The following is a 21114-nucleotide window of genomic DNA, read 5'->3' on the forward strand; positions in this document are numbered from 1 at the left end:
CTGGTGTTCAGTGATAATATGCTTTACTGATGATGCTTTTTGACATGGTGTTTGCTTCTGGTGCTCTAATAGGTATCATTAAAATTATTAACACAATGCAAACTTCTAATATAAGTTGAAGAAATGGAGACAAGCCAAATTCTGTTACAACTCTTTATCCGTAGAAGTTTTCTATATCTGATCAAAAAACCAGGAAATCTGTCTACTTTATGTAGTATTTACCCACTTTCCATCTAACCTGCCTCTGTTGCAATGGGTGTTGCTGTGACTAGTTCACCTCCTCTGGATGGCTAAAGGTGGGAACGATTTTAGGAGCACCAACTTGCCCTGTACTGAGTGCCCTGTTTTAAGGATTATTTCTTCTGCTCCTGGAATTTTCTCGTGCATCCATAATCTCAATATGTCTTATGTAACAGGCACTTGAGGTTATATATATTACCCTCATTCAGCAGATAAGGACACTGAGAGTCAAGGTCACCAGATAACTTGTCTCAAATTATAAAATGAGCCAAGTGGCACATCCAGGATTTGAATTTCTTTTTTCTTGACTATAAAGATGTTCCTCTTTCTATAAGGGAAAGGGTGGGGTGCTGCCTCCTCTCCTCTTTCACAGCTGGAGTGAAGGAGCTAGTACAGATGGGACAGGACACATTTCTCACGTGTGTCAAAAAAGGCCAAGACCCACTGGAAATGACACCAGTCATTTTTCACATGGCATTCCATTATTGACCAGGTTATTTTTTCTTAAAAGTATTTCTTCTCATTCATGGAAATGTTTTAGTAGCCAAATACCTACTATGTATTTGGTTAATCTTTCTATTATATTTAGTTAATCTTTCTATTATAAATTTCACATTATATCTCAGACTTTCTATTCAGAAATATTCATTTCTATAGTATTTGTATGATTTACCCAAATTCATCTTGAGGTTTACAACTTCAAATGCTATATCTATAGAAAAAATTTGTGAAGACACCGATGACTTCAATAGTCGTACAGTTTTCTTGTACAGTTTTTACATTATTTTCCTTTATAATTTTTGCCTTTGCAATAAATTCCCATGATTTCAACCCCGAGAGGAAACCCATCCACTGAGGATCTTGGGCTTTTGCAGTTTCTGAAAGCTTGTGTGTAGTTCCCAGCTGCTTCCTCCTAAATGCTCCCCCCACCCCCATGGTGTTTTGCTTTTTTCAGAAAATTTGTTCCCAGTAGTAGGGAGTCAGATTTAGAACTGGGGCCACGTCTTTGTCCTGTGTAGCCCTTGCCTGTTCTGGTCCTCACCTGGTAGATTGGCTGTCTGTAGTCTTTGATCTGAGGATGCTGTGACTATGTCTCAAGACCCTCAGTACATTTTTCTTTTCCTCTACTGTCAATCTACTTACAAGTACATCCACAGTACCCTTTCCTCGCATTGGGATTTTTTCAGGAATTTTCTTTGATTGGAACACTCGTCACTTCCAGTCCTGCTAACCGCGTGCCAGGCTCTTACTCTGGTGGCCTCTCTGAAGCCACCTGCTCCCTTTTGTTGTTCTCATTTCACTGCATCTTAGACCATCTTTCCTTGATCCTTGGTCTTGGCTTCTCGCTGGAGTTCTGGGGATTTTGTTTTGTTTGTTGTTCATTTTTAATCCCATTTTTTACTACTTATCAGTGAAGGGAATATCTGAATTATGTTAGGAAGGCCTTTTTTATCATTATTGTGATCTTTTTATCATCAGGGAAAGGGATGTGGACAATCCTGAGAATGTTTCAGGCATCCTATTACAGTAGAAATGGGATGAGTTTGAGAGTGAGATCGAACTGAATTTGAATTATGATTTCATTACAAAGAAGTTGATGTCCTTAGGAAAGTGACTTCAATTCTCTGGGCCTTCATTCACTGTTCTATTATAAAAGGACAATAATAGCAACCTGACCAGATCCTTGAGGGGCTCAGATAAAAGCTCCTGTAAAGTGTAGCATCTGGCATGTGTTAGTGCCTGATGATTATTGACATTGTAATTATTATTTTGTTTCAATTCAAGTTGAGATCTTCTAGTGCTACATTTTAAAGCAGTAAGGCAGTAAATGAATGAGAGTATCCACTCTTGAGAAGTTTACCATCTTTTAGAGAAGGTAAAATGAATGCCCCAAATAGTGAAGACATATTTAAATAGTCACCATTTTTGAAGGTTACTATCTAAGCACTTAAATATCTATTTAATGCATCACAGAACATTGTCTGCAGTTTATTCCTAATTTTAAGATTAGGAACTAAGACCTGAAGAGTCTTGCCCTCAGCCTACTGAGCACATACATAGAGGAACACATAGGATTGGTGACAGGTCTTCCTAACTCTGAAACATGTTGTTTTAAGCAGCATTGTTCATCACTGTGTCCAAAAGACCTGACAAGAACAATTTTAAGGAGGAAAAGTTTATTTGGGGGCTCATGATTTTAGAGGTCTCACTCCATAGATGGCTGACTCCATTCTTCAGGGCCTAAGGCAAGGCAGAACATCATGGTGGAAGAGTGGAAGAAAGCAGCTCAAAACATCATACTGGGAAGCAGAGAGTGTCTCCAATCACCACAGACAAAATATAAACCCCAAAGGCACGCCCCCAATGACCCACTACCCCCAGCCACACCTTACAGGCTAGTCACCACTCACTTGATCCCTATGAGGGGATTAGTGCACTGACTGGGTTAGGGCTCTCATAACCCAATCATCTCACCTCTAAACTTTTCTGCATTGTCTCACACATGAATATTTGGGGGACACACCTCACATCTAAACCATAACACTGTTCTTCTGACCCCAGTGGTATGTTGCTTCCCCGAGGAGTGTGCCCTGTGGAGTGAGAGGTGCACCATGAATGCCCCTGAGCCCTGAATAGGCAAGGTCAGTTTCTTGCTGGGGCTGGTAGGAAAAGGCCCCCTGAAGGATATCCCACTTGGACATGAAGGGCTGGGATTCAGCAGAAGAGATGAAGGGGGGGCTTGAATAAAGGGAAGACATTGAGTGCAAGAGTGTTCTGGGAGCAGTTCATTAGCAGAATCCCTGCAGGAACTAACCTAGAACATGCTGGAGTGTGGTTTGTGCCAGAGGAGGGGCCTTGCCTTTTCTTCCCAGAGGACAGGATGAGGCTTTGAAGGATTTGAATGGTGCACAAGGTCAGAGCTCTGAATTAGTAAAACGTATTTTGCAGAATGGGAATAAAGCGTTTTTGGAAGGGAAAAGTGAGGACCAAGACTCCAGTCGGGAAGCTAGTGCAAGAATCTTGGGAGAGATTTCACAAGAGCCTGTCGTAGGGTAGTGAGGGGAGGGAAGGCAAAGAAAAGCCGTGAGAGACTGAGGAGGTGCAGGTGCGGGGCAATGTTAAGTGACAAGACAGCCTGCCGACAGCGGGGGGTTCAGCCTGTGGTCCCCTGGAACATGCTTCCAATAGAGAGATGAAGGGGTTGGCTTTAAAAGAGAAGCAAATAATAATTGCATCTGTAGAGCGGATGGAGCCTCTCGGCCTGCCTTTGATTTTAACAGTGGAGGAGCCAGACTTGGTTGGGGCTGTCTGAGCTTCTGAGCTGAATCTCTGGCAAACTCTGGGGATCTCACAGTTCCAGTCAGGCAGCCGTTTCCCAGGATGGATGTCAAGAGGAAAAGGCCATGTTGGTTTGCGGGTCACTAATGTGACAAAGGGAACCCCACGGGGAACCCTGTTTTCCCCAAACATTGCTCTACTGTATTAAGTTTCTGTTAATACAGTAAGTGAAAGAAAGTCGGTGCCCTCCACTGAAGGGCAGGTGAGGGGTAAACGGGTTCAGAAGGGCTGCCGCTGCCTTTAAGGGCTTTGAGTAACTCTCGCTCTTTCCCCTCTTCCCGTTTCTTGGTCAGTGTTTGTCAGATTCAACTCCAGCCACGGTTTCCCTGTGGAGGTCGATTCTGACACCAGCATCTCCCAGCTCAAGGAAGTGGTTGCTAAGCGACAGGGGGTTCCAGCTGGCCAGCTGCGTGTGATTTTTGCAGGGAAGGAGCTCCAGAATGACTTGACGGTGCAGGTGAGTCGCCCTGGGTGGGTCTTTCCTGGGATGCGGCCAGCCCCACGGCTGATGCCGCTTACTCTGCCAACCTGACATCCGTGCCCGAGATCTAATAGAATAAATAGTGCCTGGGGATTCCTTGAACTTTCCTCCACACTGCTTCATTAATTCTGACCTTCTTAATTATGCATTAAAACAGCAAGCAGGAAGGGGAGGAAGAACAACCTGGGTTGAGGAGAGGGGGAGGGAACCCCACGAGCTGGGCTCGGTGGATAAATGTTTACTGACTCCAGGAGCAGCGAGGCACAATTTCTGGGTCTGTTCAATTTCTACCTTACTTATTCCATTTGAATCTTAATGAAGAAGGATTCAAATAAATTGTTCCCAATCAGGCTGCTCAGTCCCTGCGCTTAGAGGGATTTGTAACCCGACTGTGACCCCTGGAGGACAGTCAAAGCTGCTGCTCCAGGCACTAGAGCTGGCCGGGCTCAGGCCCCTTCACAGCTGGCTCAGAGAATACCCTGCCTGGGAAGGGAGCGCCCCTTCCTGAGCTGGCCAGGAAGGAAGTCTGCAGCAGCAGAAAGACCCCTTTGTGAGCAGTTTCTCCACTATTCAGTCAAGTCGCCTCTAGAATAGGCCCCGACATGATGGGTGAGCTGTGCTTCCATGGCACCCTGCCACTCCTCCACCCTTGAAGCCAGATGCATCAGAAGTCATGATTTTGGTAGGAATGGGAGGAATTAGTTAGGCGTTGATGGACAGCCCCACAGAGCCCTGGAGCAGCAGTTGAAACCTTGGTTTGTTGTGGGTGCCTGCAGACAGAGGGCACAGGTCCTGAAATGACAGTGGGGACAGGAAGGAGGAAGTCCTGTGTTGGGGAAGGACCAGGGACACATTTCCCCCCTCTCTTAAGGAACACCCATTAATTGCTCTCCTGTTTATAACTGTGTGTGACCACTGCTGTGCCTGGGGGCTCAGTGTCTGAGTGCCAGGGTCCTCTGTCCTGGTATCCACATCCTATCACTGCCTTTTCTGTGCCCTGATATTTATTGCTTTGTGAAATGCTTTTGGAATGTGGGTACACAAAGAAGCTATAGAAATGCAAATTGCCCCTGTCATTCTCCTGCCTCTCCCGATGCTGGTGGTGAGACAAGAAGCTTTGTGCACAAACTGCTGTGCTTTGCTTTCAGGCAATTTGATTTTATAAGGGAAGTGCATGTGCTAAAAACTGTTTTGATTTTTTTTTTATTTCAGTCAACTAAAAAGCTTTTCACTGTAGTTGTCAACCTCTAAATCCAAGAATGTTTCCTTCAAAAATAAGTGATTTTAAAACAGCCCCTTGAATCCATATATATAACCAGAACTTTCTCAGGCTCCTCCTTTCTACCATGTAGACTGGTTGGTGAAACAATTAGCTATTTCATATTCAGTTAGATGAATCACTACTGATTATTGATTTTACAGACATCAATGCATAAGATATTTTTATTGATTGGAGAGTCTCTATTTTGTCAAATACTTGCAATAGTCTGGGCTTCTCAGGGGTTCAGTGAAAGACAAAACTCAGCCCCTATCTTCATCAGAACTCTCTATCTGGGGATCTGAAACCAAAAGACATGTTGGATTGAGCCATATGGAATTACCATTTTCAAAGATAAAATCATCAGCAATTTCATGAGGTTGAATTTAATAGTTATAGGGTGTCAAACATCATCATCAGTGTATTACCACTGAAGTTCTAAAACATCATGAAATTTTAAAGATGGAAAGAGCACAGCTGATTAGGAGTCACCAGCAAAGCCCTCCTGGAGTAACAGAATGCAAGTGACTCCCTGCCCTAGGGATGAACACAGAGAGTGCCAGGCCAGAAGGCCCGCTGCTGCTCTTCTAGAACAGAGAGGAGATGTGGAGGGTGGGAAAGCCACGGAGCTTGGAGCTGTATTTGACAAATCTTGAGTGACTTGGCATTGTAGTTCATTCCTAGAGAACTGGAGAAATGGGGTGTCCATGGGAGAAACAGGAATATGAAGTCCAGTTGTGGGCAGGATGGTGACCTGTTATGAATGGTGAGAGTGGGTGCTGGCAGGGTGCCTGTGTGGAGATGTCTAGCTGGCCGCTGAGAGCAGCTCTGGAGTGTGGAGGGCACACTCTAGGACCCTGGACACAGGGAACATGCCTATTACAGTTGCTGGAGTAGGTACAGGTATGGAGGGGCAGGGGGTGAGGTCACATGTGCGCTTCCTTCAATTTGTAGCAAAGGGAGAAACCACCACAGAAGGCGCCTCAAAAAATCTACACTTTTGAGGACAATCTGAAGACCCTCTGAATTTTGAGGATAAAAGGAAAATTTAAAAATTTCCTGTTCCAATGAAGGAGCATATAAAGGTAGAGAAGCAGTGACTGATGTTTTGGATACAGAATATATAATCAGAATATAAAATATAAAATGCTAGGTCCACACCAATTCTAAACAGAGGGCAAAGTTTGAAAAGGGAGGCCCTGGTGAAGTGAAGCATCTGGGCTGTGGAGAGATGGCAGATGAGGAAGAACTCCTTTGGCTTAATGACTGGTGACTGGGGCCCCCAGGTCTTTAGTCCAGAAAAGTAGCTGGGCTCAGCTTGCCACGGAGGGAGGGAGACCACAGGGGGAGCTGTGGAGAAGGAGGTCCATACCACGCTGCACCGCAGCTCCTCCCTGGCCTTTATCAGAGCTGATGTCTGCAATGTCACAATTGATGTGGACATAGCACTTTATATTTTATATTCTGATTATTTTCCAACATTATATCATATTCATTTTCCATGTTGTATCATCTTCATTTCTATGTGTATGAATAATAGTCTATAGTGTTTGCATCATAATTTAGCTCTTAATTCATTACTGGAGTATCTAGTTTTTAATATCAGATTAAGGATAGCAGTTATTAAATGTATATTACACAGTTAGAGAACTTGGATTTTTGTCTCCATTTGCTCCTTTGTAAAACAAAAATGGTAGAACCTATCTTTTTGCGGTTTTGTGGGGGGATAAATTGGTTTATTTATATGCAGCTCTTACATACAGTAAACACTGTGTAAATGTCAGCAATTACTGGCATTGTCAGCATCATGATTGTCATCATCATTACAGTTACTTCAGAATCTAAGTGAGCACCTTGGCGCAGCCTCCATTCATCATGGATCTTGGGTGCGTTTGCAGTAAGTAAGAGGGAAGACAATGGTAACAGTGCAAATACCTCACTGCACTGCTCTGCCTATGTGTGCATGACATTTATACGTTCTCACCAGAAAGAACTCTGCTGGTTTGTGAGTAAACCATATGGGTTTATAAATAAAGTCTGTGGGTTCATAAATAAGTTTTTGACCATTTTAATACATAGGTTTTACTCATCTTAAGAATTGTAGAATGTGAATTTAGCAAGCTTGAAAAGACTTAGTTCTCCTAAACAAATTTAGTAAAAATAGAAAACTGTAACTGAAGTGCTCAGAAAAAATCATAATTAGCAGAATAGAATAGACATTATGATTACTGTATGTTTATAGGTGACTCTATGACCAGTGTGATTCTGCAATCTGTACAGTCAGAAAAATGAGAAATTATACCCCAATTGATTCAAATGTATGAATTGCCAAGATCATTGTAATGTCATGTGTAGCTAATTAAAAAAAATTTAAAAAGTTATAATAGTATTATTGCCTTTAAAATATATTTTCATAAAGCAAATATCTGCCACACACTGTGTTTGTTAGAAGCAAATTGGAAAGTTACATGATTTTTCCTCCTTTATAAGCAATGTTTATATGCATGTTCTTAATCTCTTGTTTCTATCTACACGTTATATATATTAATCTTTGACACATTAGTCACAATGTTTGATATTGTGAGTATTGCAATGGAGTATTCAGGACCCATTCAATGATGGGTCACCCTTTCTCCAACGCCCCAAATCTGACCCATACCAAAATTTCTGAAATCACCTCTATAATTCTAACTTATTATTCAAAATTTTATAAGAAAAGTAAGATTCTAATATAGTTAAATTTACCCAAACTGGTAAACTTTACAACTAGATGAATTGTTAAGATAGCAGGGACTTGAGAATTTATATAGATTTTGTCTAAAAAAAAAATCATGTGTTCATATCAGCTATATTATTATTCTCATCAGTACATTTACTAGTCAGAGTCTCACAAGAAACAGAACCAATAGAATGTGTATATATTACATACAGGCAGTGTGCTTTACTCCATCTACCTAGTCAAATGTTAATCTCATTGAGAAACATTCTCACAGACGTATGTAGAATAATGTCGACCAAGGATCTGCATGCCCCACAGCTTTACCATGTTGACACATACGATTGATTAACCATCATATAGCCAAGACAATGTTAATGCAATAGTGAAGTTATTCTATTCATATGATATCTGTAATAATGAATCTGATTTTCAACATTAAAATATAGCTGTTCATTTTCATAGGAAGTTTTGTTTGATAGGATTTATCTAGATGTTCATAAGTTCTTTTAAACAAATATTCAATTTTATGATAATTTAAATGTATGTATTTATTTGGAGACCATCATTTCATAAAACTGGTCATTTTAGTAACTCTCAAAGGACATCAGTTTATTATTATCATTTTTCTGAGATTTATGACATTAAAAATATGAATTTAGAAGATCAGGAATATTTGGACATTAATAGTTAATGTTTTAAGTATTAACAAAAACTAAATGACTCTGAGAAATCAAATTATTTAATTGACTATGTTTTTATTGATATATACAGTACATATTTCAAAATCAGTGAAAATTGGCTTTCAATGATAAGGTAAACCATGGCTGGTGGTTAGAAGAATTCAAGTTCCTGTAATCTGCAAGAAAGTTTGCCTGTTATTATAGGAAAAATTACAAACATCATATTAGCCTAATAATTTTTTTTAAAAAAACCACACAAGGATGTTGTGAATGCCTTAAACCACTTCTAACTTAAGTAAATGTTGTTGAACTAAATTCTTGAAAGTTAGTATTAATGTCCTTTAAATTTTTTACCACATTATTGTTTCCTTTTCAAAATATTTGGGATATAATTTTTTGGATTATAGAATTTGTATATTAGTTAAAAAAAAGTTAAACCATAGGGAAACATATACTAGCAGACCCCTATATGAACTGATAATATGTATTTTACCTTAATGATTGTTTTAAAAATATGATAATAGGGATATTATCACTTATCATAATTTTATTAATTTTCTTTCAATCCTTTCAGATTATCTTATATTTTAATAGAATTATGAGTTTAAGTATATCTGAGAACAATGAAAAATATCCCTTGATGTTTATGGAACTTTTATTGGAGCACAGGTTAGTGATCTTAGGTTTGAAAAGATGGCAAATTATGTTCTCATATAAAAGTTTCATTTTAAATGCTTGGCAATTACATGTTAAATTGGTGTTCGGTGGCTCATTTCATTGTCACAATTCTAGCATTCTTTGGTATTCTTATAATTCTAGCATATATATTTGCAACTATTTTACTATTTACCCTTTACCATCCTAGGTGGTTATGCTTTATAGTAAAAACACAAGATATAAAGTGAGAATTTCCTGCAAAGAAAATAAAGTGGCCCCTTCAGATGAGCTACTTAACATTTACACTGAGGAATGCTGAATCACCACTTGGTGTGCGGAGGAGGGTGCACTCATGGGGAGGAGGGTGCACTCATGGGAGGTGAATATGCCTGCTGTTTTCATGATTATCATAGATAAGATAACCAAATATGCAAAGTAGAACACTTTGGAGAATGAAAAAGACACCCATTAACAATTACAAGTAGTAATTATTCCCAGATAAAGGTTTATGCTGACAGTGTCCTGGGCAAGCTGACATGTGGTCACCTGAGGCATGGGCAGTATTTCTCACACTTAAGAGTCTCAACTTCTTTTAGGAGGAGAATATATCTTGGTGCCTCACTCTAGGTACTTTGGGAGATGCTAACTTCAGCCACAGGCTCATGAAAATTTTAAAAATTAAAAAAAAAAGTGGGGCTGTCTTTTTAACTGGCAAATGATATGTGTAAGGTGTGATATAATTGGCATCACAACTTCTTAAAAAATTCATTGAATTCCCAGTTCCTAGAGAATATAACCACAGGCCATTTTGAGAAGTATTATAAGAGCATAGTTATTTTCTTTATATATTCATTGGATCCATTTATTCATCGGCAAAACTTTTATGAGGTTTGAAGAATTAAAGGAAAAATGGAAAAAAAATGTGGACATTAAAAACCAGATGACCTGGCACAGGCTCCGCTTTGTGAGGCTGGAAAACACGCTCGCTCTGTTCCCTTCACCCTGCAGTGAGCATGTTCAGAAGTGAGGTCATCGGCTGTGATACAAACACTTGAGCATCGGAAGGTGACTGGGAGAATGCAGACCCCCGGGGCCCAGGACCCAGGCAAGAATGCAGGGATGAGTTTCTGGAGTGTTCTTTTACTACATTATCCCAGGCTTGGAGCTGAGAAACTGTCAACCTGAAATGCCAAGATCCAGGGATGGTGTCCCCAGGCACCATAGAAAGCTGTTAGACAATAACCAGTTTGCTCCAGCCCAAGACCAAAGGAAAGCTGAAGCCGGCACACCCCAACAGCACGGGCACACCCCAACAGCACTGGCACACCCCAACAGCACGGGCAAAGGCCGGGTGGAGAGCCTGGATTTCTGAGGTATAATGCACTTTGGGTGGGCTCTGCAGAAGAATGGAAAAGGTAGGGCAGAGCCAGCCAACTGGAGGTGGAAGAATAGACGTCCCAGTCTTCACAACACAGAGAAAAGAGTCTGGGAAACAACCACCAAACAGCCTCAGAGACCTGTGGGACTGTAGGGAGCATTTAAAGTTTGTAACAGAGGCCCAGAAGGGAGGATGAAAGTAAACTTGGGCCCAGAGAAACAGTGGCTGGAAACTTCCCATACATCTCAAGAGACACACAATTACAGGTTCATGAAGGTAAGCAAACCCCAGACTGGAACAATCCAAAGAAATCCATACCAGCACACAACACAGAGGAACTTCCTAGAACTAAGACAAGGGAATATCTTGAAAGAAGCCGAGAAATATTACTCACCTATAGGGGTCAGGCAGTTTGAAAGGCATCTGAAACCACCAAGGCTAGAAAGAAGGGCAAGATACTTTTCAAAGAAAGAAAAGAACTGTCAACCAGAATCCTATACCCAGTGAAACTATCCTTAGGAATCAAAGAGAAATCAGTACATTCTCACTTTTAAATAAATAAATAAATAAGAGAATTTGTTGCCAGCAAATTGACTCCAAAAGAATAGCCAAAGGAAGATCTGTAAACAGAAATGTTCCTCCGGAAGCAGGAGAGAGCAAGCACAAATACCAGTAAATACAACAGGTTTTCCTTCTACTCCTGAGTTTTCTAAATTGTGTTTGAGAGTTATGGCAAAAGCTTTACCACTGTCTAGCAAATCTAAAAATAGACGAAACATTTAAGGCAAAAATATTGTAAATGAAGGTGTAAAGGAAGGTATGATTTGCAGGTTCTAGTAAAGTTTATAAATCTTATCTAGAGCATCCAGCAAAGTAACTGAACAGGTAAGATACAGAACGGTGACACCACCAAATGCTGGCAAGGTCGTGGAGAAAACCAAGTATTCATGTCTCATGCGCTGCTAGTTGGAAGGTCATATGGCAGAGTGACTCTGGGAAAAGTATGGAGCTAAATATCTATTTACCATGGGACACATAGTCACCTGCTTATCTGTTTATTTAGAGAAGTAAAGACTTCTGTTCCCACACAAACCTGTGCATGAATGAATATAGTAGCTTTACTCACATTAGCCCAGACCTGGAAGCCACCCCTCTTTCAGCGGGATGATGGCTAACCACATGGTGGCACATCCATGCCATGCATCTGTTGTCCACAGCAAAAAAGGAGCAAGCAGCCGATGCCGACAGTACCCTGGGTAGATCTGCAGGGCATCATGCTGGGGGAAAGAAGCCAGTTCTGAAAGGTCACACCGCATGCTTTCAGTCCTGTAGCGTTCTGGAAATGATAAAACAACAGAAATGGGTACAGAACAGTGGTTGTCTGGGGTTCCAGAGAGGGTAGAAGCAGAGGAGGGAGAAGTCACGGCTGTGAAAGAGCAGCAGGAGGGACCCTGTGGTCTGGGTGTTCCATTGACTGGAACATGGTCCAGTGGTGATGTTGCACTAGTTTTGAAAAATGTTACCATTCAGGCAAAACCAGGGAAAGGTCCCCAGGAACTCAGTGTTGTTTCTTGCAACTGCTTAAGAACTTACAAGCACCTCAAAGTAAAGATTAATTGAAAAACAGAAACGAAAAAATCCCAGATTATTTATCCACTTTCAAAGAACAAATAAAACTCTGTTTTAGAAAGCAAGCTTGTTATTTCTATCTGTTTTAAAGGTAGAGTACTTAATGAGTGAGTGATTTTAACATAAGAAATTAGAAAAATAATTGAACTAATAAGCAGAGACATTTAAGTTCTTTTTTTTAAGAGAGAGTGAGAGAGAGAGAGAGAGAGAATTTTTAATATTTTATTTTTTAGTTCTCGGCGGACACAACATCTTTGTTGGTATGTGGTGCTGAGGATCGAACCCGGGCCGCACGCATGCCAGGCGAGCGCGCTACCCCTTGAGCCATATCCCCAGCCCAAAGCAGAGACATTTAAAGACGAATTTTTACCAAGAGTATAGGTCTAATAAAACTTATAGAAATATTAAGTCGTCTTCATGGAATACTTAAACAGAATCTTTAGCACCTTACAGATCTGAATAGACATGATTAGTATTTATTCACAAAGCCTTTACAAATATTTCAACTAAACAGAAAATAAATAGTTCTTGACAATTGTGTAACCCAGTTGTACATATTTTCTGAACTCAATTGGGAGTCATGTGCTATGGAAATAAATGATCCCATCATGTAACCATTGTGGTTATAATGCTGACAGAAATCATTCACTTAAAAAAATGCTTCCTTTTTATCAGCATCATACATTTAGGTAATGCAAAGAATTTAGGGATGCAATTGTTGCATTTGTAAATCAAATTTATTTAAAATTATTTTACTTTCTCTAGTGAATGCAGGACAGAAAAAGACTGGATAAATTTTTTGTGTGTGTGTGATTTTTTTTTTTTATTGGTTGTTCAAAACCTTACACGGCTCTTGACATATCATATTTCAGACATTAGTTTCAAGTGAGTTATGAACTCCCATTTTTACCCCAAATACAGATTGCAGAATCACATCAGTTACACATTCACCTTTTTACATAATGCCCTATTAGTTGTATTCTGCTACCTTTCCTATCCTCTCCTATCCCCCCTCCCCTCCCCTCCCATCTTCTCTCTCTATCCCATCTACTGTAATTCATTTCTCTCCTTGTTTTTTCTTCCAATTCCCCTCACAACCTCTTTTATGTAGTTTTTTATAACAATGAGGGTCTCTTTCCATTTCCATGCAATTCCCCTTTTCTCTCTCTTTCCCTCCCATCTCGTGTCTCTGTTTAATATCAATCTTTTCTTCCTGCTCTTTCTCCCTGCTCTATTCTTAGTTGCTCTCATTATATCAAAGAAGACATTTGGTATTTGTTTTTTAGGGATTGGCTGGCTTCACTAAGCATAATCTGCTCTAGTGCCATCCATTTCCCTGCAAATTCCATGAATTTGTCATTTTTTAGAGCTGCATAATACTCCATGGTGTATAACTGCCACATTTTTTAAATCCATTCATCCATTGAAGGGCATCTGGGTTGGTTCCACAGTCTAGCTATTGTGAATTGTGCTGCTATGAACATCGATGTGGCAGTATCCCTGTAGTACGCTCTCTTAAGGTCTTCAGGGAATAGACCAAGAAGGGCAATAACTGGGTCAAATGGTGGTTCCATTCCCAGCTTTCCCAGGAATCTCCATACTGCTTTCCAAATTGGCTGAACCAATTTGCAGTCCCACCAGCAATGTACAAGAGTACCCTTTTCCCCACATCCTCTCCAGCACTTGTTATTGTTTGACTTCCTGATGGCTGCCAATCTTACTGGAGTGAGATGGTATCTTAGGGTAGTTTTGATTTGCATTTCTCTGATTGCTAGAGATGGTGAGCATTTTTTCATGTATTTGTTGATTGATTGTATGTCCTCCTCTGAGAAGTGTCTGTTCAGGTCCTTGGCCCATTTGTTGATTGGGGTATTTGTTGTCTTATTGTCTAATTTTTTGAGTTCTTTGTATACTCTGGATATTAAGGCTCTGTCTGAAGTGTGAGGAGTAAAAATTTGTTCCCATGATGTAGGCTCCCGATTTACTTCTCTTATTGTTTCTCTTGCTGTGAAAAAACTTTTTAGTTTAAGTAAGTCCCATTTGTTGATTCTTGCTGTTAACTCTTGTGCTATAGGCGTCCTGTTAAGGAATTTGGAGCCTGATCCCACAATATGTAGATCGTAGCCAACTTTTTCTTCTATCATAAGCAGAGTCTCTGATTTGATATCTAGGTCCTTGATCCATTTTGAGCTCACTTTTGTGCATGGTGAGAGGAGGGGATTCAGTTTCATTTTGTTGCATATGGATTTCCAGTTTTCCCAACACCATTTGTTGAAGATGCTATCCTTCCTCCATTGCATGCTTTTAGCCCCTTTATCAAATATAAGATAGTTGTAACTTTGTGGATTAGTCTCTGTATCCTCTATTCTGTACCATTGGTCCACCCGCCTGTTTTGGTACCAGTACCATGCTGTTTTTGCTACTATTGCTCTGTAGTATAGTTTGAAATCTGGTATTGCTATACCACCTGATTCACACTTCCTGCTCAGAATTGCTTTTGCTATTCTGGGTCTTTTATTTCTCCATATGAATTTCATGATTGCTTTATCTATTTCTACAAGGAATGCCATTGGGATTTTGATTGGCATTGCATTAAACCTATAGAGGACTTTTGGTAATATCGCCATTTTGATGATGTTAGTTCTGCCTATCCATGAACAGGGTATATCTTTCCATCTTCTAAGATCTTCTTCTACTTCTCTTTTTAGGGTTCTGTAGTTTTCATTGTATAAATCTTTCACCTCTTTTGTTAGGTTGATTCCCAAGTATTTTATTTTTTTTGAGGATATTGTGAATGGAGTGTTTTTCCTCACTTCCGTTTCAGAAGTTTTGTCACTGATATACAGAAATGCCTTTGATTTGTGCGTGTTGATTTTATATCCTGCCACTTTGCCGAATTCATTTATTAGTTCTAGTAGTTTTTTTGTAGACCCTTTTGGGTCTTCTATGTATAGAATCATGTCATCTGCAAATAGTGATAATTTAAGTTCATCTTTTCCAATTTTTATGCCTTTAATTTCTTTCGTTTGTCTAATTGCTCTGGCCAGTGTTTCGAGAACTATATTGAATAGAAGTGGTGATAAAGGGCATCCCTGTCTTGTTCCAGATTTTAGAGGGAATGCCTCCAATTTTTCTCCGTTCAGAATGATGTTAGCCTGGGGCTTAGCGTAGATAGCTTTCACAATATCAAGGTAAGTTCCTGTTATCCCTAGTTTTTCTAATGTTTTGAACATAAAGGGATGCTGTACTTTGTCGAATGCTTTTTCTGCATCTATAGAGATGATCATATGGTTCTTATCTTTAAGTCTATTGATATGGTGAATAACATTTATTGATTTCCGTATATTGAACCATCCCTGCATCCCAGGGATGAATCCTACTTGATCATAGTGCACAATTTTTTTGATGTGTCTTTGTATCCGATTCGCCAGAATTTTATTGAGGATTTTTGCATCTAGGTTCATCAGAGATATTGGTCTGTAGTTTTCTTTCTTTGAAGTGTCTTTGTCTGGTTTCGGAATCAATGTGATGTTGGCCTCATAGAATGAGTTTGGAAGAACTCCCTCTTTTTCTATTTCCTGAAATAACTTGAAAAGTATTGGTATTAATTCTTCTTTAAAGGTTTTGTAAAACTCCGCTCTATACCCATCCGGTCCTGGGCTTTTCTTGGTTGGTAGTCTTTTGATTGCTTCTTCTATTTCATCCATTGATATTGGTCTGTTCAAATCGTGTGTGTCCTCCTGACTCAGTCTGGGCAAATCATATGTCTTAAGAAATTTATCGATGTCTTCACTGTCTTCTATTTTATTGGAATATAGGTTTTCAAAATAATTTCTAATTATCTTCTGTATTTCTGTGGCGTCTGTTGTGATATTGCCTTTTTCATCCCTTATGTTAGTAATTTGAGTTCTCTCTCTTCTTCTCTTCATTAGCATGGCTAAGGGTCTGTCAATCTTGTTTATTTTTTCAAAGAACCAACTTTTAGTTTTGTTAATTTTTTCAATAGTTTCTTTTGTTTCAATTTCATTGATTTCCGCTCTGATTTTAATTATTTCTTGCTTTCTGCTGCATTTACTATTGTTTTGCTCTTCCTTTTCTAGGGCTTTGAGATGAAGTGTGAGCTCATTTATTTGTTGGTTTTTCCTTTTTTTGAGGAATGACCTCCAGGCGATGAATTTCCCTCTTAAAACTGCTTTCATTGTATCCCATAGATTCCGATATGTTGTGTCTGAATTTTCATTTATCTCTAAGAATTTTTTGATTTCCTCCTTTACGTCTTCTGTAACCCCTTGGTCATTCAGTAACATATTGTTCATTTTCCATGTGATATTGGATTTTCCCTTCCTTCTTTTATCATTAATTTCCAGTTTCAATCCATTATGATCAGATAAAATGCATGGTATAATCTCCACCCCTCTATATTTATTGAGGGTTGCCCTATGGCATAATATATGGTCTATTTTTGAGAAGGATCCATGTGCTGCTGAGAAAAAAGTATATCCATTCGATGATGGTTGGTATATTCTATATATGTCAATTAAGTCTAGGTTATTGATTGTGGTATTGAGTTCTATAGTTTCTTTATTCAACTTTTGCTTGGAGGTTCTGTCCAATGGTGAGAGAGGTGTGTTGAAGTCACCCATAATTATTGTGTTGTGATCTATTTGATTCTTGAACTTGAGGAGAATTTGTTTTATGTATTTCGCAGCACCGTTATTTGGTGCATAAATATTGATAATTGTTATATCTTGTTGTTTAATGGTTCCTTTTAACAGTATATAATGTCCTTCCTTATCCCTTTGGATTAACTTAGTCTTGAAATCGATTTTATTCAATATGAGGATGGCCACACCTGCTTGCTTGCGTGGACCGTGTGCGTGGTATATTTTTTCCCAACCTTTCACCTTCAGCCTGTGTATGTCTTTTCCAGTCAGGTGTGTCTCCTGGAGGCAGCATATTGTTGGATTTGTTTTTTTAATCCATGTTACCAGCCTATGTCGCTTTATTGGAGTGTTTAAACCATTAATGTTTAGAGTTACTATTGATATATGGTTTGTACTTCCAGCCATGTTTGATTATTTATCTCTTTTTTTTTTTTTAATATTTCGTTTGTTTCTCCATGATTAGCTTTCCCTGCTCCGTCTGTCTTTACTGAGGTACTTCCCACTGTTGGCTTTGGTTATTGTTTTCCATTTCTTCCTCGTGAAGTGTTTTGCTCAAGATGCTTTGCAACGCTGGTTTTCTGGCTGCAAATTCTTTTAGTTTTTGTTTATCGTGAAAGATTTTTATTTCGTTGTCGTATCTGAAGCTTAATTTTGCTGGGTACAGAATTCTTGGTTGGCATCCGTTGTCTTTCAGTGTTTGAAATACGTTGTTCCAGGATCTTCTCGCTTTCAGCGTCTGAGTTGAAAAGTCCGTTGTTAACCTTATTGGTTTACCCCTGAATGTAATCTTTCTCTTTTCTCTTGCAGCTTTTAATATTTTCTCTTTGTTCTGTATATTGGATATCTTCATAACAATGTGTCTTGGCGTTGGTCTACTGTGATTTTGTATGCTCGGTGTCCTGTATGCATCTACAATTTGTATATCTGTTTCCTTTTTTATTTCTGGAAAGTTTTCTGCAATTATTTCATCTAGTAGATTACTCATTCCCCTGGTTTGAATCTCTATCCCTTCCTCTATCCCAATGACTCTTAAATTTGGTTTTTTTATATTATCACATATCTCTTGTAGGTTTCTCTCGTGATTTTTAACCAGCCTATCTGAGTTGGCTAGACTCTTTTCCAGATGATATATTTTGTCTTCCTTATCTGACGTTCTGGCTTCTACTTGCTCCACTCTATTAATGATACTCTCATTTGAGTTTTTAATTTGGTTTATAATTTCCCTCATTTCTAAGATCATTGTTTGATTCTTTTTTATAGTCTCTCTCTCCTGATAAAGATGCTTAACTTCTTCTTTTATCTGTTTATGTAATTCCTTCTCAATGTGTTCTTTCGCTGCTTGAATTTGCTGTCTCGTATCCTCTTTAAGGTTCCGTTCCATCTGTCTCAGGTGATCCATGAGTTCTTTATATGACCATTTTTCTGGTGACTCTAGGTCCTCCTGAATATTTAGGCTGCCCTGCATTGTTTGCACTCCTTTTCTTCCTTGCTTTTTCATGCTGTTCATATTGTTTCTTGTTCTGTTTGACTGCTGAGTTACTGTTTACTCCTATAAATTTATTTGATGCTTGGGAGGAAAGGTATTAGAAGGGATGGGAAGAAGTCACTAAAGAGAATGTGAGTAAGCAGGTAGAATTCAAGGAAGGGGGAATAAGAAAATTGAAAAGAAATGTAAAGGCAGGAGAAAAGAAGGAAAGAACAAAATAGAAAATTTAAAAGAATTTAAAAAAATAATAATAGTAGAAATGAAAAATGAAATTAAAAAATAGAATAAAATAAAATAAGATGGATTAAAAAAACATTTAAAGGGACACCAAAAAAAAAAATATATATATATATATAAATGTAGTCCTAGAGTTCGATTAACTGCTCTTCCAGTAGATGGAGCTATGCCTACCGGGCCAAGTCTCTCCTCTCAGTAGGCGGGAGTCAATCACTGTGCAGCAGTTCTTCCTCCCGGACTGGGCGAGTCTCCACTCCTGCTGTGGGCGGGGCCTTTCCCAGAGCTGGTCAGGGGTCGTTTGCAGCACTGGGCTGGCAGGTGGGGGGTGGTCGTCTGTAGCTCCAAACCACCAGAGGAGGTTCACAGAGTCAGGCCGGCCGGGGCCGAGCAGGCAGCGCCCGCTCCCCCACTCACTGCAAGGTTGCAGGCAGCGGCTGCTGGCGGTTCACAAAGCCGGGGCGGGCCTGGGCCCTGGCAGGCAGCGCCCGTTCCTAAGTTTGCTGTAGCGTGTGGGCGGCGGCAGTTCACAGAACCGGGCGGCGGGGGCCCAGGCGGTCAATGTCTGCTCCTACGTTCGCTGCAACGTGTGGGCTGCAGCCACCCGGCAGCGGCCGGTGGTGGATCACGGAGCCGGGCCGGTGTGGGCCCAGGCAGGCCACGCCCGCTCCTAAGATCGCTGCTACGAGTGAGCAGCAGCCATTTGGCGGCGGCTGGCGGGGCTGTGCCCCTGCTCTGCGTTGCCGAGATTCAGTAGTCTGTGACAAGCAGACACCTCCAATTAAACTTACTAGTTCCCGGTAGGTCTCCTTTCAGTGGAATTTTGCTTGAAGTTTCTCAGCCTGACGCCTGTGGGTGTATTAATGAGTCTCTCTGATCCCCTTACCACGGAGGCATTGAATGTGCTGCCTCTTCGCCGGCGGCCATGTTCCTCCCCCAAGACTGGATAAATTTAAAGCATCAAATGCATTTCCGCCATGAATTTTTGTTTGTGGGTGAGAAAATTCTGCCAATGGCAGTATAAATGGCCAATGAGATTCCTTCCCCCCATGATCATAGGAGGAAACCAAGCTAGACACCAGGGTATCCAAAGGACAGCCATCTGATTTCCTGCACATAAGCATGCATGCAGTTGGACAAAGGACGCTCAGTCTGCAGGACTTTGCCAAGCTTCTGCCCTGAAGTGTGCCTGCTGGGGGCACTCATGTGGCTTCCTTCATTAGGTACAGGAGACACCCTCCTATGGGGAGCTGGCTGATTCCTGCAGGAGCTGATATGTACTGCTCCAGGTCACAGTCTGGAATCGCAAGGTGATCATCTGTGCAGAGCAAATGCCCACTTCAAGAGACCCTGGTTTCATGTGCGTGTGTCAGTCACAAAGAATCCCTGCATTGCTCACCTCTTTGCATAATTTGGAACTCTCAGAAATATGATTTTCCTTCTGAAAGAAAGTCTTGCCATTCCTGTTCCCCGTGAACTGAGGCACCATCTTCAACGACTGCCATGGATAAGCACCCATCTGAAGGAAAGGGATCTGAGGTTTCCTGAGTTCCAAGAGGCTGAGGATGCCTATTATTTAATAGGCTGACCTCTCACCATTGTCCTCCTGGAGCTCAGGTTCCTAAGCAGGCCTTGTCGAGGGAGTGGGGTTCAGGAGGAGCCTGTGCCCAGACCTTAGTGTAGCATGCATTTTATTAGAGTGTTGGGCAGGAGCCTGTCTCATAGGAAACTTGACAAACGAAAGAGATCACACACCATGAAACATTATTAGCATTCATTGAAGTCCTGGTTCCACACATTCTGTCCTGTTGACTCCATTATCTAACTCTGATTCCTCTCCCCAGTTGCATGACATCTGACATTTGGTTTAATAGAGCCATCATGCTTTAGAGAAGAATTTAAGAAACAAAAGTTTGTGCCTATACCTACTACGTTAGTCCCCCAATTAGATTCTTTACCCAAATTCCACCTTTTTCTCCTTTTACCAGATCATTGTCTCAGCTCTACCATTATTGTCAGAGAACAATAACAATTTTATGTGAAAAAGCTCTTTGGAAACTTGTATACCAGAGTCACTTATGGTGAATAAACATGAAAGTACATGCTCTCCTTCATTTATTATTTGTAGATGGACTTGGATAATAGCTTCAGTTAGTGGATCAACCTCAGTAGGTGCCTACTCTGAATTTTATTTTCTTTTGCTCTAAGTTAAATGGCAGATAAAGTTAATGTGTGTATTAGAGTAGTTTATTCTGGAGACACAGAAAGGAAAACTTAAGTGGGAAAGGAACAGTTGTGCTTTCCTGGTGTGCTGTGCTCAGCTTTTAAAGGATTAGGTTTACTTTTTGT

At 40.3% G+C, this 21114-nt stretch overlaps 1 protein-coding gene across 1 annotated transcript in view; it reads left to right on the forward strand.

The window, feature by feature from the left end:
• Window positions 1-21114, forward strand: part of Prkn (parkin RBR E3 ubiquitin protein ligase) — a 1241962-nt gene that overhangs the window by 230276 nt on the left and 990572 nt on the right. Inside the window, exon 2 of the mRNA XM_026393149.2 lies at window positions 3873-4036. Coding sequence (XP_026248934.2) covers window positions 3873-4036 — 164 coding nt within the window. The remainder of the gene's footprint in view (window positions 1-3872; window positions 4037-21114) is intronic.

This window comes from Urocitellus parryii, chromosome 8 (genome assembly GCF_045843805.1).
Source record: "Urocitellus parryii isolate mUroPar1 chromosome 8, mUroPar1.hap1, whole genome shotgun sequence".
Classification (NCBI taxonomy): domain Eukaryota; kingdom Metazoa; phylum Chordata; class Mammalia; order Rodentia; family Sciuridae; genus Urocitellus; species Urocitellus parryii.